Source organism: Pelodiscus sinensis, chromosome 5 (assembly GCF_049634645.1).
Source record: "Pelodiscus sinensis isolate JC-2024 chromosome 5, ASM4963464v1, whole genome shotgun sequence".
NCBI lineage: Eukaryota > Metazoa > Chordata > Testudines > Trionychidae > Pelodiscus > Pelodiscus sinensis.
In genome coordinates, this window is record NC_134715.1 from 114,065,347 (window position 1) to 114,089,309 (window position 23,963).

Consider the following 23,963-nt stretch of genomic DNA (forward strand, 5'->3'; position numbering starts at 1 on the left):
GCAGAGGGCAAGTGAAAAATAACTCTGGAAAGATAGCTCTTGTGATGTCCACCTTGCACACCGAGCTGCTAGCTGCTGCTCTGGCTTCTGTAAGAGGTATGGACTGGCCACCACGCTTCCATCTCAGAGATACACACCAGATGTGCTTCACTATAAGTTATTTTACTGTACTACATGGCACCTCTGAGGTTAGCACCCATAAGGTATGCCACTCAGAGAATTGCCTAGTGGCTGAAGAGTATACTGAAATTTAGTTTTCATTACAACATCCCCTTCGTGGACATTGTTTACTAAGCTTTTTGTCCAGATTAATGCCGTGTGAAATGCTAATAACAGAAAACACAAGGAACTGAATCTTACAGTATATTTCTAAGCAAATGCCTCACACAATTCAACCTGAACCTTGAAAACAGTGGTCAAAATATTCAAACACAGGGCCTACTGCTGCTTTGAATGTCAGTGGGCAGACCCCTGCACTTGCTGGGAGTACAGAGTCAATGGGGCAAAGCATAAATGCCAGGGTCTGCCCATGCAGCATTCCTTGAATTTTAGGCACTTAAATCTATAGAGGCACCTACCTCACAGTGATCTGACTTGCAGAGGTGGTGAGTACTGGCTCCTGTAAGACTCAGCCCCTCTGAAAATCAGGCCCTTTTTACAAGGGCATATAACTGTGGACTCCAGGAGCCCAAGTTCAACCATTTGAGCTCTTTGCTTGGATCAGTGCTAAACCCCATGAAGGTCAAATTCTTATAAAGAGGTTTAATACTGAACCAAATATTTTGAAAATACTAAGATACTAACAAGAGAATAACAATACCATCCTCCACCCAAATTCACAGCCCGAAATCATGCATGTGACATTTTTCCACCACATTTTTATTCTGAATTTGGGAGGGTATAAAAGAAACACAGAGGCTACAGCAAATCAACTGGGCACTGCGATAACTGAGAACTTTTAAAGTCAAATGTTTTGGAAGAGATGCTTGCCATTTTGTGTTAGAGAACATTTTTGTACTTGTTTGTTTTAACACGGTTTCTTCAACAAAAGAATATTCTCTGGCTCCAACTTCTGAATGTCCTAATTCAATACCCAGTTAGCTTAGGAAGCTGAATCATCAGTTACTAATGTGTTCCTTTTTTAGCAAGAAAAAAAAAAGATTTACACAACTGCTGCTGAGAGCTCCCCCAGAACAAAAGGTTGTTCCCATTGGTCTCTACATAGAAATGGATACTTCATCACTCTGTTTTTGTTTTCATTTAGAATAAATTAGGAGGTGCACTCTATAGAAACCCAGCCAGCCTCTATTTTCCACACTCCCTTTCTGAACCTTGTTTATATATAAAACAAAGATCAAAATACATCTCCTCAGGGTATCACAGACATGTCTGACTGACCTGCATATTAACAAATAGGACCTCTCACAGCAATGTATATCAGGAATAATTTGCTTAAGTCACCAATACCACATTCTATAGGCCTCTCTCCTCTGATTCCACTGGGGAATACTAAAAGAAACTCCACCATCTATCCAAGAAACTTCCTGCTACAGCTTGAGATCAAATCTGCACAAAAACACTCCCAGGTCCTGACCAGGAGTATTCTATCTGCTACCCATAAACCTGGAAATCCTGGACATCCCATCATATCAGGCAACAGGATTATCCAACTATGCTGATTCTCTTCTCAGACCCTATGCTATCAGTACTTCTAGCTATCTTCAAGACACCAATGACTTCCTGAGGAAACTACAGAGCATCAGTAATCTTCCTGAAAATACCATCCTGGCCATCATGGATGTAGAAGCTCTCCACACCAACATTCCACTTCAGGATGGACTAGAAGCTGTCAGGAACATTATCCTTGATGATGCCAGAGCACACCTGGTGGCTGAACACTGTGACTTTCACCTCACCCACAACTATTTCCAATTTGGGGACAATTTATATCTTCAAGTCAGAAGCACTGCTATGGATACCCACATGGTCCCACAATATGCCAACATTTTTATGGCTGACCTTGAACAATGTTTCCTCAGCTGCCATCGCCTGCTACTCCTCCTCTATTATGCTACGTTGATGACATCTTTATCATATGGACCCATGGGGAGGATACCCTTGAGGAATTCCACAGGAATTTCAACAATTTCCACTCTACTATCAAAGTCAGCCTAGACCAGTCCACACAAGAGATCCACTTCCTGGACACTACAGTACTAATAAATTATGGTCACGTAAACACCACCGTATACCAGAAACCTAATGCCTGGGCTTATTGATTATCTTGTCGACTACATGCATTCCCTCCCCTTGCTGTTTCTGTATCAAAGGCAGCAAGGCAGGAGGGAGAGTGAGAGCCAATGCCTGGGGGAGCTGGCTTAAAAGCCAGCTCCTCATGAGCACCAGATCTGTCTGCTTGCCCCCTCTGCACTGCTGCCTCAGCAGCCGGCTCCCCCCAGCACCAGCTCTGCAGTGCCACCTGCTCCCCTCCCATGCTGTCTATTAGAGGCAGCAACTCAGGGGTGGAGGAGGAGCAGGGGAGGCTGCCGTGAAGCAGCCTTTGTGTGTGGTGGGCCTGAGCTCCCCGCAAACAGAGGCTTCTCCGCAGCAGCCCCTGTCCATGGGGGTGGGGGGAAGTCTGAGCGCCCCACAGACAGGGGATGCTGCAATGGAGAAGCCTCTGTCCGTGGGCAGCTCGGACTCCCCGCTGACAGGGGCTGCTGCCACCCCGCACTGCTGCCTCAGCATCGGAGGCAGCAGCCTGGGGTAGCAAGCAGCCTGTCTGCGTGGGAAGTTGTTTTTTAAACCATATCCTCTTGTGCACCGGCTCCCATGTGCTACAGAGGCAGCAGCATGGAGTGGCAGAGGGCTTCCTGGGAGTGGGGCCAGAGTGCACCAGCTGCCAGCCCTGCCTCCAGGGACTATAGAAAAGTTGTGTAACTGCTAAGATTTCATGCGGTTACATGGCTATTCAATTACCCAATACCTAACATCCCTATTACCTAAATGTCTCTAGCTTCCATCTAGGACAAATTACACGATCCACTGTTTACAGCCAAGCCCTAAAATACAACCAGATCTGTTCCAAGCCCACAGACAGAGACAAATACCTACAAGATCTTTATCAAGCATTTTTAAAACTTAAATATCCACCTGGGGAAGTAAGGAAACAGACTGACAGAGCCAGAAAAGTACCCAGAAGTCACCTATTTCAAGACAGTCCCAAGAAGGAAAATAACATAACACCGCCTACAGTTCCCAGCTTACATCCCTCCAGTGCATTATTGACAAGCTACAGTGTACCCTGGAAAGCCATTTCTCACTCTCATAGGTCTTGGGAGATAGGCCAATCATTGCCTACATACAGTCTCCCAATTGTAAACAAATACCAGAAGCCACATGATTCACTCATCCAGGAACCCACCCCTGCAACAAACCCTGTTGCTAACTCTGTCCACACATCTATACAAGCGACAATATCACAGAACTTAACCACATAAGGCACATGAGGGGTTCATACAACTGCACATCCTCTAATGTGATATATGCTATTAGGTGCCAGCTGCCCCTCTGCCATGTGTACTGGCCAAACAGGACAGCCTCTGCGACAAAGCATAAACGGGTACAAATCAGACATCAGGAATGGTCACACATACAAACCTGTAAGGGCACATTTTAACCTCCCTGGACATTCAGTAGTTGATTTAAAAGAAATTTTATCATCCAATCGCAGAGGGAAACTGCTGAACTGGAATTCATTTACAAGCTGTACACTATTAACTTGGGCTTGAATAAAGAAAGATATTAACTCATTAATGTACTACAAAGGCAATTTCCATCATCTTTGATACTGACATTTATACATCAAAAACTATGAATGGGACACATCCCGTCTGACTCAATTAGCTTCATTAATACCTACAATTGATAGGTTGTTATATATACTTTTGTTATTATATACACCCTGGATCCATAATTTCCATTCCAGCTCATCTGATGAAGTGAGTTTTACCCATGAAAGCTCATGATATATTTATCAGAGGGATAGCTGAGTTAGTCTGTAACTCAGTGGGAATAGGTCAATGGAGGGATGATAGGAGTTACTATAGAGAACTTTCTGGGTGTCTGGCTGATGAGTCTTGCCCACATGCTCAGGGTTTAGCTGATCGCCATATTGGGGTCGGGAAGGAATTTTCCTCCGGGGTAGATTGGCAGAGGCCCTGGAGGTTTTTCACCTTCCTCTGTAGCATGGGGTACAGATCACAGCTAGAGGATTCTCTGCATCTTGGGGTCTTCAAAGTATTTGAAGGCTTCAATATCTGAGATATAAGTGAGAGGATTATTCTGGGAGGGGTGGGTGAGATTCTGTGGCCTGCACTGTGCAGCGGGTCAGACTAGATGATCATAATGGTCCCTTCTGACCTTAAAGTCTATGAGTCTATGAGTAACACAAAAAAACTTAAAAAACAACAAATAGTCTGGTAGCACTTTAAAGACTAACAAAACATGCAGATGGTATCATGAGCTTTTGTGGGCAGAGCCCACTTCTTCAGATGACCGGAGTTTTGGAGGTCCAGAACCAAGAATAAATAAGGGAAGGGGAGGGAGGAGAAAAAAATTGGAGTGAGGGGAAAAAAGAGGACATTGGGTAGATAAGTTTCAAAGGGTTAGCTGAGCCAGTCTGTAACAGGAAAAACTTAAAAAACAACAAATAGTCTATTAGCATCTTAAAGACTAAATAGTTAAAAGAGGCTGATAAGAACCATTAGTTTGCATTAGGAAAGGAAGAGTACTAACACCAGATTCTACACAGACATCAAGAACCATTGGCACCTTCATTCTTTGGTTAATTGATAATGTGTGAGCCAACCGATATCGCGATTTAAACCATTCTCATGAGAGTTAACCTTGAGAATGAAGTGGAGTTCCAGTCCTTCTCTGTGTATTTGGCCTGTGGAATTGGTATGAAACAAAACAGCAACTTGGAGATCCGTTAATGAGTATCCAGGGAGTTTAAAGTGTTCCCCAACATGTTTTTGTGTGTTGCCTTTTCGGATATCTGATTTGTGTTCATTAATTCTTTCTCGTAGGGACTGTTCAGTTTGTCCAATATATATTACAGTGCATCATTGCTGGCATGTGATGCTATAGATCACATTACTGGATGTGCAGTTAATTAAGCCTCTGATTTGGTGGCTGATGTGGTTGGGTCCAGTGATGAAATCGCTTGTATAGATGTGCGGGCAGAGTTGGCACTGGGGTTGATTGTAGGGGTGGGTTCCTGGATGCTTATGATGTAGCTGTGTAGTGTGGTTACCGGAAAGGATTTATTTCAGGTTAGGGAGCTGTCTGTAAGCGAGAATAGGCCTTTTCCCCAAGGTCTCTGACAGTAAGGGGTCATTTTCCAAGATAGGTTGTAAATTGTGGATAATGCGTTGGAGGGGTTTAAGTTGTGGTAATGACAAGTGGAATTCTTTTGTTTTCTCTTTTGGGTCTGTCTTGAAGCAGTTCATGTCTGGGTACTTTTTTGGCCCTGTCAATCTGTTTTTTCACTATTCCAGGTGGGTATTTCAGTTTTAAGAATGCTCTGCATAGATCCTGTAGATGTTTATCTCTGTCTGTGGGATTGGAGCAAATCCGGTTATATCTTAAGACTTGTCTGTAAACAGTAGATTGGGAAATGTGTCTGGGATGGAAGCTAGAGGCATGAAAGTAAGTGTAGCGGTCGGTAGGTTTCTGGTATAGGGTGGTAGAAATTTGTCCATCATTTAATTGTATTGTAATGTCAAGGAAGTGGATTTCTTTTGTGGACTGATATAGGCTGAGGTTGATAGTAGGGTGGAAGCTTGTGAAATCTTTGTGAAATTCTTCAAGGGTCTTTTTCCCGTGGGTCCATATGATGATGTCATCAATGTAGCATAAGTAAAGTAAGGATGTTAGGGGGTGAGAGCTGATTTGTTAGTTTCTAAGGTGCCACAGGACTGCTCATTTTTGCTGACGTCAATATAGTTATACCAGAATAAAAGTGAAAGAGATGAACCTGGCTCTTAGTTGTGAATGTCAGCATGAAAGCTGACCCAGAAAACATATGGCCAAGAAGAAAAACACCCTTTTTCAGAGTCATTTTTAGGCCTGGTCTACACTACCTTGGGCCACTGATCTAAGTTATGCAACTTCAGATGCATGACTAACGTAGCAGCAGTTGACTTACTTAGATCTGCTTACAATAGTATCTTCACTATGTTGAGTTGATGGCAGTTGCTATCCCATAGACTCTTCCTGTGCTTCTCATTCCAATGGAGTACCAGAGTCAATGGGAGAGCACTCGGCAGTCGATTTATCACCTCTATACTAGAAGTGATAAATCGCCCCCTGCTGAATCAATTGCTGCCCATCGATCTGATGGGTAGCGTAGCATGCCCTTAGTAACCAGAGGCAGCTATAAAATAATTAAGGATGACATGCTCATGGACCAGGATGTTAGGGACAGATCCTCAGCTGGAGTAAACTGATGATCCACCAAAATCAATGAAGCTATGCCAATTTACACCAGCAAAGAATTTGGCTTTGCATTTTGCTTGTGATTTTCCCAAAATTCACTCCAAAGATTCAGACTTTTTTGCCTTGTCAGTAGCTTTTTAGCTTTGTTTGACTATTTATTATCAATGATTTGTAGCTCTGCAGAGAAGGAGAAATTAAAGGCTTTGGATAGACTTTAATGTTTGCTATTTATCCTAAAGCCAAGAGCTCAAATAAATGGATTCCATCTCATTGACACTGAGGTGACCTTAGTATGTGCAATGCAGATACTGTGAGCTGAAAACATCTATCAAAGTCCAAACAATAAAGAATATTAAAGCGCTACTGGAGCTTGCTTTGTTCTGAAGCTTAACCAGAACAGTCTCAGGGGCTATTTAAATGTCAATGATTTAAACCTGTTTATGCAATTGCCTAGCATCAGAAAGTTTGGTTATGGAGAATGTGTGCATGCTGACTCACTGTAATTAATCTCAGTTTGACTGATAAATGTAATAGTGCTGATACAATATGCTTAGACTTCTGCAACGCATTTTATTTTGTGCCACACAATATTTTGAATAAAAAAGAAGAAAGATGCAGAATGGTAATGGCACACATTAAAAAGATTACAAACTGCCTGATAGGTATCTATATAAGAAATCATTATCCGGTGGGTTATTTCTAGTTGGGTCTCACAAAAGGGTTCTTGGCCCTACATTACCATTTTTGTTAATGAGCCATAAAATCACCACTGATCAAGTTTGCAGACAATACCAAGATGGGAGGAGTGGTAAATAATGAAAAAAAGAGGTCACTTATTCAGTCCGATCTGGGTAGCTTGAGAAACTGGGCATAAGCAAACAGAGTGCATTTTAATATGGCTATAAGATACATGTGTACCTCTATGAAAAACTAATGGAGGGTGGGAGACTCTATTCCTAAGAAGCAGTGACTTGTGAAAAAGATGTCGGGTTCATGGTGGATAATTAGCTGAACATGAATTCCTAGTATGAGACTGTGGCTAAAAGGGCTAACACAAACCTTGGATGCATAAAGGGGGGAAATCTTGAGTAAGGGAACAGAGGGATTTTTACTTCTCTATTTGACACTGGTGTGACTGCTGCTGGACAACTCTGTTCTAGTGTCTACAAGTCAAGAAGGATGTTGAAACATTTGAAGAGGGCACAGATAAGAGCCATGGAAAGATTAAAAGGTTAGAAATATACCTGACGATGATAGTTTTGAAAAACTCAATATATTTAGCTCAGGGGTAACTTGATCAAAGTCTGTCAATTCCACCATGGGGACAAATTGAGACTTGAAATAAGAGAAATGTTTATTGGTGAGAATAATTGCACCTACAGTTGGAGCAATTTACCAAAGATTGTGGCAGATTCTTTAGCATGGGCAATTTTTAAATCTTGATTGGAGTTTTTAAAAACAATATACACCTTAGTTCAAAATGAATGAATTTGGGGGAGTTGTATGGCTTGTGTTTTGCAGGAGGCCAGACTAGATGATCACACTCTTCTGACCTTGAAATCTATGAATCAACAGCAGCCAGACAGAAACCCTTATTTATTTTCATTCTCCACAGCCATAAATCAGTAAGGTCTGATACTGGACACCATCCAGATTGGAAGAGTCAATGCCCTCCATGAAAAGAAACATAGGTAATTAAAAAAAAAAGTCAATGACTGGTACAATAGAACACCCTACTTTTGACAGTATAAAAGTTAATCAAAAATCTTAAATAGAACCATGAACCCAAATTGTGACTTGAAAAAAGACAGTCACACCCTGATTTGCTTCTGAAAATTTCAGCGGTTACATGTTTACACATGCGTAGCTTGCTGGGAGCTGGTGCATAGGAAGTCAGCTTTCAAATTGGCTCCCCACCAGCACCAGCTCCTGTGGAATCTGTCTCCCCCACACCGCTCTGCTGCCTCTGATACAGAGGCAGCAGCATGGGCAGGAAGGGATAGGGCAGGAGGCTGTGTAACCGTGTACACTATCACATCCCTAACTGGAGGTTGGGAACTCTAAATAATAGATTTAGCCAAGAAAACTGTTAGAGTTCAAGTAAATGCATAGCAGGCACTGGCTCTGGAAATCAACATACACAAGTGTAGACACAGCATGAAAAATAGAAGAACAGAAGACTACAAACTCTACTTAAAAATATCATTTTTGTGGTACTTAACTAGCTGTAGTACTTGTGAACTATAAAATACTGTCATTTTAAGCTGGGTCTTGAATTTTCAGAAGCTGATACCTGGATTTTACTTCACACATTTACAGTTTCTATACATATTGAAATAAATATTGGCTGCTATTTTTAGCAGTTTTTCATGATGGTATCTGGTACCATTATGAAATTTTCTATTTTACGTCTTCATTTGAAGCACACATGATTTATACAAGTTCTTTTTTTTAAAGTGATGTGTCGTGTCAGATTACTACGTGCCACAAAAGCATTTTCTGTAGAGTTCTGTTGTTTAGGGATTTAGGTGCCAATCTTGCAATTGGGTCTGCCCATTCAGTTCCAATTGTATGGTGCAGATCAGAAGCCATCTTTAGTCAGGTCACAGCCATTAAAAAGGAAGATGTCCTCAACAGATATAACCTCATTAAGACTTATTCTAAGATTTTGATAAAGTAAAAAAATCTTGCAGATGAAAGATGGCTATTCAATATGCATCATACATCAATGAACTTAAAACTTTATTTTTTGGTGTAAAGTAGAAGCAAGAATTACCTTAAAATTTAGATATTCCCCAGGATCACCTGAAAACAGGATAGCAATATAATATATTTAACATACTACTGAGTCATTCTGATAATAAGCAAATTGCTTTAAATCAGTATTAGCTTTAAATTAATAATTCACAGCGAGACATTCCTATTCCAGCCACTTACTGAGTCTTCAGACTTCATGTTATGCTGATTTATCAATTTTCTGTGTTACTTCTTTTCCTTTTTAGATAATTGGGATTCTGGCACAATTAAATGAGAACATGATACCACAAGTAGTTCAATGGTAAATATGCACTTCCTTAACAAGGGCATGAGTAGAAAATAGTGCAGCAGAGAAAAGCAGACTGTACCATGCTGTCTGTAGATAGGGGGTTTCCTATAGATGTTATCTTTTACTCCAGTGTCTGAGAAAGAGGAAAGAAAAAAGTAAGAACAAAAGAGTAAGCAAGCAGTTTAGACTGTGCTTCTTTTGTTTATTCTCAGAAAAAAAAATCACTTGAGCAGAGATCATTCATTAATTGTAATGTGTAGCAACTGCTATTATAATACAATGCAAAATTTCTTATTAGTACACACTTACAACATTCTGAGCTGCATGGCTGCCCAAAATTTTTCATCAATCCTAAAGGGATATATGGCTCCATACCCAAAAGTTCATGTAGTAGATGGGTACTTAAAAATTCAGCCTAACAGCACATCCATAAATTCAACAGGCCTGTGCAACCAGCAGTAACATTTAAAGACAACTACATCTTCAAGAATTAACATAAAGTTGTCTCTTTGGGCTTCTCCTAGTGCAAACTTGTTTAGACATGGAAAAATGTTAAGAGGGTAATTCATTCACTTCTGAGATCATGTTTAACAGCTAACATATTTTCACTCTTCAGAAGAAATAAGGTTTTTTTTGTTATTGTTGTTCTACAGTTCAGAAAGCCATGCAAAGTCCATTGACAATTGAGGAGAAAATGAACACATGCCACAAGTTGAAGATTAAAAGCTATGCAGTGAATGCCTACCTGGAATATGGAAATGCCTAGGGGCCTGCTGATAGGCAGACGGCGAAGACTTGCTGTCTGAATACATGGATAAGCTTGGCGTGCTCCGACCACTTTCACTACCTCCAAGGGGAAGAGCAAAGAAAGCAGATAAAAGAAAAAAATGGAAAGCAAAGTAGAGTATTTCAAGCATAAAAAGCTCTCTCAAAATGACTTGTTAATCCAACATTTTTAAATAAATGGTTCAGTGTAAAGCCTCAGCCTGCTTATTGGCACCATGTCTGGTTTCTGATGTGACTCTCTTAGCAAAGGCAATACCGTACAGTGGTTCAATCACCAAATAGATCTAGGAATTGCAGTTTGCAATATCAGCAATAACACATACTTGATGGATAACATGAAGCATAAAGATCAGCCTCGCAGCTCTGTTTTGAAATCTAAAATTCTCTTCTCACAATGTGATACTGTTAAAAACAAATAAAATAAAAGAATCTCCAGGAATTTATAGGTTCTTTTTTTTTTCAAATGGCTTTTCATAGCCTTAAATGAGCAAATATATTAGGGAATTTTAGCAAAGTTTAAGGTTATGGCTTTAAATCATAGCCAGCTCTTAAAAACAATCAGTGAAATCATTCAGTAATGTTTAAATTAGTTCAAAGCAGGACTGCTCCAAAAAAGCAATTGTTATGGCTGAGTCATATCTTATTATATATATAAATTAATTATTGTTATTGAGGTCTTGTACCATGTTTATTCTAATTTCTCCCCAGTAGCCTTCTTTAGTGTTTTATAGATATGCAGCCAGGGTTGGATTATCAAGTCATGGATCTATAATGCCATAGCCAACTTGACAGAATTTAAAGGTACAGAGTATATTATTGATTCATACCCATTTATATCCTCATTTTGTCAAATTCTGTTGGAACCCCATTCATTTCCTGTCAATCAGTCCTCAGAGCACACTCTCTATGGCATTATAACGCTGCTTGGCAAACAAAAAAGTAAAGCTCTACTTTTTTAGGGTTGTAAAATACTGTTCATGTGTAGCATTGTTAAGCAACTAGAAGCTTAATATGATATTTTTACAAAACAGAACTGCTGACACAATTTGCAGTAACCATATTAGAGTGGATGGTACACAGAATTCATGGATATTAATGATGAAGGTACATCAGTTCTTTTGAAGAAAGGTCAGCTGCTCAGAATATAGCCATGTGGGAGAGAGGGATTTATGGGTAACTATGGATTAGTAGAAAGCCCATAGCAAAGGTATAAAATCTGGTAAACTGGAGATGGAGCACGGGATTGCAATTCACAAAGCTGAGCAGACTCTGTTGAGAAGCACTGGAGAAACAATAAATATAGTCCCAGAGAATGTTATGTATTCCATCATTTTAATCATGGGCCTGCCTTTGATGAAAGAATTTCTATTGACCTTAAAAGGAGCAGGACAAAGCCCCATAAGAAAAGAGGAGAGACCTGTGCGTCTCATGAATATTCCTGCTAATTAATCCACTTTAGTGTAGGGCTGTTACTTCCCAATAGAGTGTGGAATTAAATGAAAATAATTAAAACTACAAAACTATTAAGAATTAGTGCCATAGCCTGTCAGGTAGCAATGAATTGGTAAGAGGGTAACAATGTTTTAAGTATTCTGCATAGTTCAGAGACTGACATTTGAATATTAGTTTATATTCTCCAATTACTTCCAAGAATGGAGGGCTTGACTGTGGAGTTACTGCAAGTCATAAGTAAGGCCACGTCTATACTTACCCACAGATTGATACTTCAGAGACTGATCTGCTAGCATTTAATTTAGTAAGTTTAGTAAGGACCTATTAAATCAAATGCTGAGGTTGCCCCTTTCGGCACCAGTACTCCTACTCCTTGTGAGGAATAAGGGAAGTTAATGGGAGCGTTTCTCCCTTTGTTCTCCCGCTGTGGGGATGGCACCAAAGTTCAAATCAAGGTAGCTGGAGTTGTGTATCTTGATTCAAACATCTCCAAGTATAGACCTGGCCAAAGGGCAACATATCACCGTGCTGCTCTAGGGGCAAACCAGAATCTAACTTGTGAGTGATGGAATCACTATTTGGCTATCTTGCTTCAGGAAGAAAGCCAGGTGTACCAGCCATTTATCAGGTCCGGATTACTTCTCCCTCTGTGCCACTTCAGCTGCTGCACTTCACCCATTCCCCTGCTCCAACTAACTCACCTGTGTAGTCGATGGGGAGAAGCAGCCCTGTTGAAACCTATCTCCTGTCAAATTATGAACGTTTAGTAATACATCAAACCGAAGGCCAAAGTTAAAGGTCCACAAAGTCACATTCTGTAGCTTACAACAACGGTCAGGCCCTATATAATTGACTCTTGCCTGAGGTTTCCCTGAGTAAAAACTGAGTAAAGACCCCATGTCTGATCCCTTAGAACATACAACTACTGGAGAGAGAAGTTTTATAAAACTTAAAAAATAACAAATAGTCTGGCAGCACCTTCAAGACTAACAAAAAACGTAGTTGGTATCATGAGCTTTGGTGAGCACAACCCACTGCCTCAGATGAAGTGGGCTGTGCCCATGAAAGCTCACAATACCATCTACATGCAAGACTATTTGTTGATTTCAAGCTTTTCCAGTTGCAGACTAATTTGGCTACTTCTCTGAAGCAGTTTTATAAAGTTTTGGTTTGGTTCTCTGCCAATAGAAGGGTGAAAAAATAGAACCATGAACTCTTTCCTGGATTTCATTTTATTTTATTTGGAAAGAATCCTGAAAGACATACTCATGTCTCTGGCTCTTAACAAGACAGGCTACCCTTTTAGCCTTGTATGTTTGCAGTGTCATGACCAGACCACAAGACATCCCCTCTCATGCCATTCCATGGTTGGTCAGGAAGAATATAGTGTCTTTTTATACCTCCTCCTTCTCAGCATTTTATTGCTAATCTCTTACATTTCCAATCTAGCCATTTAATTTTATTTTTCTAGAGGATGAAGGGTTTGGCAAGAATTTTGCAAATTCATGAAGCAGCTAGAGAGCCAGTGTAAGGGTGTTATTTCTGAAAATCATTCATGCCCTGGATCTCTTCAATGCACACAGTCACCAATGGTCCAAAACAGAGATTCCAGAAATTATTTCTGAAATTGGGTCATTTTACATGTCCATATGTTCAGCATATGAACTTAAAGTTTTGAAAACAGCAATGATTCTTTTCAAGTTTTCAAAATGAAAGAATACTAAAATGGAATAAAAATGACATGTCCTGGAAAATGTGGTTCTCAAATTAAGAAACACAAGGCACATTTCATTGCATTCTGAAGGTGGGATTTTCAAAAGCTCTCAGCATTGGCTTCTCACTAACTCAATTTCATTAATGGGAGCATAGCTAAACCAATTCTGAGTGTTTTTGAAAATCCTCACATTTCTGACTTGTGATGGGCATGAACTGTGGGATAAGTGAGGATGTCGTTTTATTGAGGCAGTCACAGAAATCAGAGAGTCCTTCACTTTTATGATTAAAAAACAAACAAAAACCACCCAACCTAAGAAGATGTAACCAGATGATTTGAGGACTTTTGTAGTAAACGTAAGAGGTGAGAGTCAAACCTGTTATACCTGCCAACCTAAACTGTGGGTGGTCAAAACAAAGAGAAAAAGCTCAGTAACAACATTCTTATGACTAGAAAAGAGCCAACATTGGGAACTGTCAGCGAGAAGCTAAGTCAAAGCCCATTGAAGTCAAGAGAAAGGCCTATTGGACTGGTGAAGTTTCTCTCACCGAGAAATTTAAAGAAAAATACTGTTACATAAACATGGAGAGTTTTTTTGAGTTTATAAAGGTCAGGTCTTGTATCGTCATTTGTGTACATTCAAACTTGTTCATGTCTCTGAGACATGCACACCTCCAATTATTTTGACCTCAAATGGCAAAAATAAATCTTATCTTGAGCCTACGACACTTGACAATAGTTTATCAATATTCCCATGGCCTTTGCACAATGAATTCTCCGGGGCTTTCCCTGTATTTTTAAAAATAGAGACGATAAGGTAAACCTTCTACCAAGATAAAGAAGGAGGGAATCCTAGTCTTCAGAACAAATCACTTGGAGATCTCAACTCTCCCTTTTTTATTATTATTTGTTGTGACACTAATTCAATGTGCAACAATGGGGAAACTACGTAATCCTTATTTAACCCATGTGTAAATTGTATACAAATACTTACCTACCTCATAGGAGAGTTATGTGGCTTACTTAGTTTATAAATGTTTTGCAAAAATGTTCCTTGATAACAGGTGCTACAGAAATGCAAAATATTATTATTTTGATTAATTTACTAATTGTTATGCTGTAACAACAGGCTGCCGCCTGATGGATTGTTTCCAAATGATAGTAGTAAATAATTGCTTGATGCACATCGCAACGACAGGTAGCCCTGAACATACACTGGTTTAAATGTGATCCAATAAAGTGGTGCTAAGCAACTGCCAACTGAATTTCAAATGAGAGCATTCCACATTGTGTAATCATGCAGTGCAGTACACAGACAGGTTTTCTAGCTAAATGCATCCGCTCTGATAAATTGTCCAGCTGTACAGTAAACATAAAACTCCACCCGTGCAGAGACTGATATGATACAAGAGAGTGATTCAGCCCTTCTAGATGTGTATGTGTGTGTGTGTGTGGGGGGGGGGGGGGGGAGGAACGGAATCTTTGTAGGTAGATCGTCTGTTAAAATGGCATCACTTTGTTTAAACTTCTTCCTTTCCAAAATACTCTTTGCGGAGGACACATTTGTAGGATATGGATCTGATTCTGCTCTTATTTACACCAATGTAACCCCAATGATTTCAATAGAGTTACTCCTATATAAACTGGAACCCAAACCTGACCTATTGTCTGTATTCCCAAAGATACTGAGCAACTGCTACTCACGCCAACCTTTAAAAATAACCCCTACTCATATATTTGACTCTTGGTCTATATTTGACTCTTGGTCTTTCAGGGAGTCACCTCCCTTCCTGTAACTGCTCTGATGACAAAGCTTCCTCAACTCAAATAGGACACATAGAATACAGGATGCAAAAGGAATTGAAAATGCCTGTGATTCCTGTCTGTTTGCTTCCTCTAACTCTCCACCCCAATCCTCTTGGAAGGACACCGTTGTGGTCATTCATCATGGCACTTTCTTCTTTTTTAAGCAACATGCCAAGCAAAAGTATACTCTGCCTCAAAGGTTCCAGAGATTCCCCCATCTCAGTGACCTGTCTCCAGCATGCAGAACATTTAAAGTGCCTTTGTGAAATACTTTTACAGGAATGAGTGTCAATTTATCAAAATAAACTACACAGGATTAAATAAAATACAGGACTATGTAGCACTTTAAAGACTAACAAGATGGTTTATTAAAGCTCATCATCTAATAAACCATCTTGTTAGTCTTTAAAGTGCTACATAGTCCTGTATTTTGTTTCAGCTACACCAGACTAACACAGCTGCATTTCTATTAGGATTAAATAAAGTTTCTATGCTTTAAAGTTGATGGGCCAGCTCAATGGAACTATGCTGATTTAACCAGCTGCAGATCTGGCCCTCTAGATGTTAACTGTGTTAAAATGGACTAGCTCTCTCAATGTATTGTAAGGATACATGAATATTTGATCCTCTAGGGCATTAACGTCCCTTATTCCAATATCCAGTTAGCTTCACTAAACCATGGAAATAATGTTAAATATTTATTTAAACAATAATAAACAAAATTTACAATTTTCTCCCCTTCCCCCATCTTCAGATTTTTTTTCCCTTTGGAAAAAAACATTAAAACATTCACACACACACAAAAACACCACAGCAGGTCTCTCAGACTTACATGGTATGTCAAGAAAGCACTCACACAAAGTTAAGACAGACTATCCAGTTGGAAGCCATGCTTGCACAAAGAAAGTCAAAACACATGTGGAGAATCTACAGTTATCACAGCACAGTTGGCATTCCTGGACCTTACCTTTGAAGAAAGGGATGTAATGATGTCTGAATGTAGATGTAGGGCTTGGGTGTTGGGACAGGGAGATGCAGCTACTGGTACCAAGAGTCTGAGTACCAGCTAGGGGGCAACAAAGAGTAAGTGAAAATAAACTATTTAGTTCACTTACTGAAAACCATAAAATATTCCTAGCAATGACACCCTTCTCATAGGAACATGTTTCTCCACCTGACATAGAAACTTGGAAAGCAGTACAGTTTGTTGTAGTTGAGCTCCAGTTTGTTTTCAGGTTTCTAAAATAATAAAGGTCATATTTGCAGTGCGGTAAGGGACAGAGACGCTTGATGAATGGAAAGAGAAAAACACACAAAATACTGATAAATGTATTGGCTGTTATTCACTATATGATCAGCAGGGCTGGGTTTACACCTTACATGCCCTAGGCTTAGCATCTTCAGCTCCACCCTCCACTCCCTGTCCACAGCTGCCCTTTGTGTTGTCCATAAAAATGAAAGGAAAAGAAATATAAACACAGCCTCCTCAGGAAGGCACAAACCCCTCCACCATGCCTGGCACTCCCAGCCTGCACCAAGGGGCAACCTGCACACCCTAGGTGAGGCATGAAGGAGGAAATGGCTCTCTCTCCATGGTGCCCAGTCCCCAAATGTCTTCCCTCCCTCCCGCAGCTCTGCAGAGCAGCTGCACTCCGCCTCTGCCTATGCAAGTGAATGAGACACCAACCACACCCTTCCCTCTCTCCTTGGAATAGGGTGATTGAGATTGGGAAGGGAGGTGGATGTGCCCAGCCCCTTCAACAGCCACCGTACCTGTCTGTGATTCACAGCATCCTCAGGCAGGCTGACTCAGAATCTCACCCTGCTCTAGCCACTCATGCTGGGTGGCTACCAATCTGTACCAGGAGCCTGGATTCCTGGAGGGCAGCTGTATTAACTTTTGACTCACTTTTAACTTCTAAGCTGCCTCCTTCCGCCCCAGAACACCTGCACCCATAGGCACATGTCTACTGTGCCTAATTGGAAATCCAGCCTGGATGATCAGAATGATCCTGTCTGCTCTTGGGATCTATGAATTTAATAGGTGGACCATCAGAAAATATTCTAGAGAAAGGGACCATGAAGAGCACAATCTTGAGCAAAATCAGTGTTTTTAAAAGCCGCAACAGGGATGACATGTCCATAATGGGTCTAAGTGAAATGAAATGGGGAGATACAACATCTCTTTCTTTGCTAGCAACTTTGTTAGGGTAAGGTCCAGCTCACACTCAAGCTGCTGTTTTGCTATTAGATTAAAGGATACAGGACAAGCTCACGATGCTGTAAGATACTTAAGCACATGTCTGACTTAAGCCTCCAAGAAGCCCCATTGGCATTGTATGCTTAAAATTAGGTATGTGCTTAAGTGCTTTGCTGAACCACAGCCTTAAATCTTTCTCAAAAAGCCCTTTTTTGCTGTAACACCTTGCTGTGTGAAAAAATACTGTCAAAACAAATACAGGTTAAAAACACTTGCAGCCACACCCCAAAGGTACTTTGGGTTAGGAATTGTTTGTTTTCCTTCCCCTGCCTACCCTACTCCCATAGCGTGCAACCAAGCAGAATCCTGACAGAATGGCCAGTCTTAGGAAAGAATAGTTCATCCTTTGCAGTAGATCTTTGATGCTCTACCAGTATTTTTTCATCCCACCAAAGATTGTACGAGTTATGCATCCTGACAAAAATCAGAAGGGGCTGAATCCTTCCCCAAATGTGTAGCACTCCTGCTGCTATGACCTCTGGCTATAAAAAGGGCTCTATTACAGGGGAGTTCTGATCACTACACCGGCAATTTCTCCATTCTGGTCATTAGTCCCTGAGGGTATGTCTTTACTTGCACCCTCTTTCGAGAGAGGGATGCAAATGCAGACATTTGAAATTGCAAATGAAGCCAGAATTTAACTATCCCGCACTTCATTTGCATATTTGCGTTATGGTGCTATTTCGAAATAACAGATGCTGTTACGACACAGTGATTTTGAGAGAAAACCCTTCTCTCGAAATAACATCTCAAAATAAGGGTTTTCTCTTGAAATAACTGTGTCTTAACAGCATCTGTTATTTCGAAATAGCGCCATAACGCAAATATGCAAATGAAGCGCAAGATAATTAAATCCCAGCTTCCTGTGCAATTTCGAATGTCTGCATGTGCATCCCTCTCTCGAAAGAGACTGCAAGTCTAGACATACCCTGATTTCCCTCCCCCACCATGAAACATTATTCTGCAGTTCAAAGGTATGAAGTGACATTCTTGGCAACACATTCGCTCCTTGCACTGGACAGTGGAACAATTGTGTTTTGCTGTTTAGATTCCCATGATCATTAAGACTAGGGACAGGATTTAATATTTAATCCATTAATTTTTCTGTTTTCAGCTACCATTCATTCAACACATAAATTCCTAATTCCCATTAAGTTTTATGAAAAAAATCACTGCATGAGCATAACTAAAGGTGTGTTTATCCCCCAGAACTAACATGCATGTTGTAATACACTTGAAAAGGGAGACTGGAATTGCTTTCCACAATATAAACCTTTCTCTTGGTGTCTTCTATACTTCTTAAATAGGCCAAAGTGGTGAGGAGGGAAAGCAGAGATTAAATTAACCTGCTTTGTCAATTACCTGGTCTGCTGTAATGCTGAGGAGAATGGGATGTTGGAGTGTAGCGACCATAACCCAGAGATCCAGTAGAACTCGGACTTGATGTCCTATACTGTTTGAAAGATCTATCGTCTTGGTCACCCTGAGAAGAAAGGCGGGGGGAGGGGGGGAGAAATCTAAGTCAATAGGAAAGACAGAATGAATTGCAAGACATTCAGAAGTTATCCAAACTCCACTGTTGTTTTTCTGCCATGTATGCAAAGGGTCCAATTCTGTCCTCATGCTCCATGCAATCATAATGAATACAGCCATACACATCTCACATCTTCTATGATTAGAGCAGTCCCAGAGTTGCCAGACATGTCAGAGAATGGTCATATAAACACAGGAGGCAACATGTGAGAAATGAGTCCAAAATGAAGATACACTTTGAAAAGAACATATTATAGCAGAAATGTTCTGTTTTAGCTCCACAGGCCAGATTCCCAATTTGTTTGTGCCTTATGTATTTGTTTATACCCAAGCAAAGTAAATGTAAGATGGGACCCAATAAGACTGACAGCATTTTACATTCATTTTGTACATGTAGAAATGACTATGCAAGGTGCCAGCCAGTATAGAAGCAAGCTTCATCTGCTTAATTACAGTATGCAGATCTAATGTGCCTTTTGTATAAACACACTCAGTTCTACAAACCAAACACATCCAGTAATATTTAGGTGATCAATTTATGCATCAATATGTAGCTTAGATTTAATGTTTGAGCATTAACACTTCCCATTTAAATCTATATTCTAATTCCTGCAAATGTACCTCGTAAGGCTTTTCCCTTAGGCAGATTTAGTCCACTTCTCCCAAAATCACTGCATAGATTTTAATTTGCTTTTTAGAAAATTAAACTACAAACTGGTGGCTGAAAAAGTTTTGTTTTTTTAGGAAGCAAAGCGCTACTTACGTAGAAACCACTTTTGAATAATTAGCATAATTCTGGGATTCCATTTTCTTAGTTCTTATTTAGGAAAATCATAATCTGCCTGATTCAAGGTGAATTAAAAAAATAACAGTCTCAGATTAATCTGTCCTAAAGAAAACCTGTGTGAAGGGTCCTAAGAAATACCCTTGCAGAATGCTTCCCCCAATATTACATTGTTGGGGTGGGAGAGAGAGAGAGTGTTCCTCAAAGTATGTCACAAAGCCACCCTCCATCTTGGGAGATCTCTAGGGATGTCTGAATTCTAAGGGACCAGCTGATGGCCAGGCCCTGTATCATAGAATAGAATAATAGGACTGGAAGGGACCTCGAGAGGTCATCGAGTCCAGCCCCCCGCCCTCAAGGCAGGATCAAGCTCCGTCTACACCATCCCTGACAGATGTCTATCTAACCTGTTCTTAAATATCTCCAGAGAGGGAGATTCCACCACCTCCCTTGGCAATTTATTCCAATATTTGACCACCCTGACAGTTAGGAATTTTTTCCTAATGTCCAATCTAAACCTCCCCTGCTGCACTTTAAGCCCATTACTCCTTGTCCTGTCCTCAGAAACCAAGAGGAACAAATTTTCGCCTTCCTCCTTGTGACACCCTTTTAGATATTTGAAAACCGCTATCATGTCCCCCCTTAATCTTCTTTTTTCCAAACTAAACAAGCCCAGTTCATGAAGCCTGGCTTCATAGGTCATGTTCTCTAGACCTTTAATCATTCTTGTCGCTCTTCTCTGTACCCTTTCCAATTTCTCCACATCTTTCTTGAAATGTGGCGCCCAGAACTGGACACAGTACTCCAGCTGAGGCCTAACTAGTGCAGAATAGAGCGGCAGAATGACTTCACGAGTTTTGCTTACAACACACCTGTTGATACAACCTAGAATCATATTTGCTTTTTTTGCAACAGCATCACACTGTTGACTCATATTCAACTTGTGGTCCACTATGACCCCTAGATCCCTTTCCGCCATGCTCCTTCCTAGACAGTCGCTTCCCATCTTGTATGTATGGAACTGATTGTTCCTTCCTAAGTGGAGCACTTTGCATTTCTCTTTATTAAACCTCATCCTGTTTACCTCTGACCATTTCTCTAACTTGCTAAGGTCATTTTGAATTATGTCCCTATCCTCCAAAGAAGTCGCAACCCCACCCAGTTTGGTATCATCTGCAAACTTAATAAGAGTACTCTCTATCCCAATATCTACATCATTGATGAAGATATTGAACAGTACGGGTCCCAAAACAGACCCTTGAGGAACTCCACTTGTTATCCCTTTCCAGCAGGATTTAGAACCGTTAACAACAACTCTCTGACTACGGTTATCCAGCCAATTATGCACCCACCTTATCGTGGCCCTATCTAAGTTATATTTGCCTAGTTTATCAATAAGAATATCATGCGAGACCGTATCAAATGCCTTACTAAAGTCTAGGTATATGACATCCACCGCTTCTCCCTTATCCACAAGGCTCGTTATCTTATCAAAGAAAGCTATCAGATTAGTTTGGCATGACTTGTTCTTCACAAACCCATGCTGGCTATTCCCTATCACTTTATTACTTTCCAAGTGTTTGCATACGATTTCCTTAATTACCTGCTCCATTATCTTCCCTGGGACAGACGTTAAACTGACCGGTCTATAATTTCCTGGGTTGTTCTTATTCCCCTTTTTATAGATGGGCACAATATTTGCCCTTTTCCAGTCTTCTGGAATCTCCCCTGTCTGCCATGATTTTTCAAAGATCATAGCTAAAGGCTCAGATACCTCCTCTATCAGCTCCTTGAGTATCCTGGGATGCATTTCATCAGGACCTGGTGACTTGCTGACATCTAACTTTCCTAAGTGATTTTTAACTTGTTCTTTGTGTATCCTATCTTCTAAACTTACCCTCTCTCTGCTTGTATTCACTACGTTAGGCACACCTCCAGACTTCTCGGTGAAGACCGAAACAAAGAAGTCATTGAGCATCTCCGCCATTTCCAAGTTCCCTGTTACTGCTTCTCCCTCCTCGCTAAGCAGTGGGCCTACCCTGTCCTTGGTCTTCCTCTTGCTTTTAATGTATTTATAAAAGGTCTTCTTGTTTCCCTTTATGCCTGTAGCTAGTTTGAGCTCATTTTGTGCCTTTGCCTTTCTAATCTTGCCCCTGCATTCCCGTGTTGCTTGCCTATATTCATCCTTTGTTAGTTGTCCTAGTTTCCATTTTTTATATGACTCCTTTTTTATTTTGAGATCATGCAAGATCTCCTTGTTAAGCCAAGCTGGTCTTTTGCCATATTTTCTATCTTTCCTACACAGCAGAATTGTTTGCTTTTGGGCCCTTAACAACGTCCCTTTGAAATACTTCCAACTCTCCTCAGTTGTTTTTCCCTTCAGTCTTGCTTCCCATGGGACCTTACCTACAAGTTCTCTGAGCTTATCAAAATCTGCCTTCCTGAAATCCATAACCTCAATTGTGCTGGTCTCCCTTCTACCTTTCCTTAAGATCATGAACTCTATTATTTCGTGATCACTGTCCCCTATACTGTCTTCCACTTTCAAGTTCTCAACTAGTTCCTCCCTATTTGTTAAAACCAAATCCAGAACAGCTTCTCCTCTGGTAGCTTTTTCAACCTTCTGAAACAGAAAGTTGTCTCCAATACAGTCCAGAAACTTATTGGATAGCCTGTGCCTCGCTGTGTTAGTTTCCCAACATATGTCTGGATAGTTGAAGTCCCCCATCACCACCAAATCTTGGGCTTTGGATAGTTTTGTTAATTGTTTAAAAAAGGCCTCATCCATCTCTTCCACCTGGCTAGGTGGCCTGTAGTAGACTCCTAGCATGATATCACCCTCGTTTTTTACCCCTTTTAGCTTAACCCAGAGACTCTCTACACAGCTATCTCCTACGTTCATCTCCACTTCAGTCCAAGTGTGTACATTTTTAATATACAAGGCAACCCCTCCTCCCTTTTTTCCCTGTCTGTCCTTCCTGAGCAGAGGCCTTGTGTCTCCTTATGTGCTTTTCCCTTGTCCCAGCACTCTCTCCCAAATTTCTGGCAGTGCAGATCCATCACATCCACAGAGCCAGGGATGACTCCTGATCACAGCTGCTCTGTGATTTGCCCAGAGTCCTAGGAATATTCCATAACTCAGAATTGGGACAACATACATCAATTGGCCCCAGTTCAGCCATCATTTACTTTCAGTGCTTTCCCTGTTTTCTTTCCCTGGGCAGGTCCCAGACTCACAAAGTACTCTTTGCAGGGTTCAAAAGAGGAGTCGTGGTGCCAGAGGGACACTTTCACATGGGTGAAAAGGCATCTGTGCCTAATGGATTCCCTCCAGGTGTGTATATGAGATAGGAAAGTAAAGAGTGATCAGGGTCTGTAGAAGCATTTGAAGATGTGGCCCTCAAAAAGGATGACCTGCAGATTTAGGGGCCTACTGTGCCGTCAAAAATACAGTCATGCAGAGCAAGCGGTTTTTTATGAAGCCACATGGCAATGGACAACAATGTATCTGAAGATAGAAACAAGACCTTGAGGCGTTTTTTTTAAAATGCCTGTTTAAGAATTCAAAATGGTCCAAAAAAAGGAAAATTATTTATGCCTGTATTCCCAGCCTTCACTTTTGATTGCCACCAACGGCTCCCTATGCTCACTTAAATCCCATGCTCATGCTGAAATACTTCTGAATGCCCTTTCCTAAGTAGTTGCATATCATCTACATTCTTACTTCTGAATAACGTACCCCAGGCAAAACAGCATAATGTCTTTGGGAGGCATTCTTTATGAAGTAGAACCTAATGAATAGTTATTTACCCACCATAGCAGTGTCACTAATACGCTAAATAGTGTACAGGCAGTCCCCGAGTTACATACAAGATAGGGACTGTAGGTTTGTTCTTAAGTTGAATTTGTATGTAAGTCGGAACTGGTACATATTGTAGGGGAAACTCTAGCCAAATATTTCTCCAAATATTTCTCAGTTTTATTCTCCCACACCTCACTTCCCTCAGTCCTTTATTCTCAAGCTGAGGTGTCTGCTGAGAAAAGCCGCTCCACGTCTCCCTGGTCTGCTGGGGGGTGGGGG

At 40.7% G+C, this 23,963-nt stretch overlaps 1 protein-coding gene and 1 long non-coding RNA gene across 11 annotated transcripts in view; one reads left to right on the forward strand and one right to left on the reverse strand.

Moving 5' to 3' along the window:
- The window catches only part of ABLIM2 (actin binding LIM protein family member 2), a 226,212-nt gene that overhangs the window by 39,087 nt on the left and 163,162 nt on the right, over nucleotides 1-23,963 (reverse strand). For 4 of the 10 annotated variants that reach the window (XR_012904395.1, XM_075930800.1, XM_075930803.1 and 1 more), the window contains 4 exons: nucleotides 18,928-19,048; nucleotides 16,273-16,371; nucleotides 10,293-10,394; nucleotides 9,627-9,680 (listed from right to left, as the gene is read on the reverse strand). Coding sequence is in view for 9 of the 10 variants with exons in the window: in XM_075930800.1 (XP_075786915.1) it covers nucleotides 9,627-9,680; nucleotides 10,293-10,394; nucleotides 16,273-16,371; nucleotides 18,928-19,048 (376 nt within the window). In the remaining variant the exon portion in view is untranslated. The remainder of the gene's footprint in view (nucleotides 1-9,626; nucleotides 9,681-10,292; nucleotides 10,395-16,272; nucleotides 16,372-18,927; nucleotides 19,049-23,963) is intronic. The other 6 variants (XM_075930805.1, XM_075930802.1, XM_075930806.1 and 3 more) reach the window with 4 other exon arrangements.
- On the forward strand, nucleotides 7,831-10,325 carry LOC142829683 (uncharacterized). The gene is made up of 3 exons (XR_012904398.1): nucleotides 7,831-8,192; nucleotides 9,504-9,559; nucleotides 10,201-10,325. It is a non-coding gene; the product is annotated as an uncharacterized LOC142829683 (long non-coding RNA).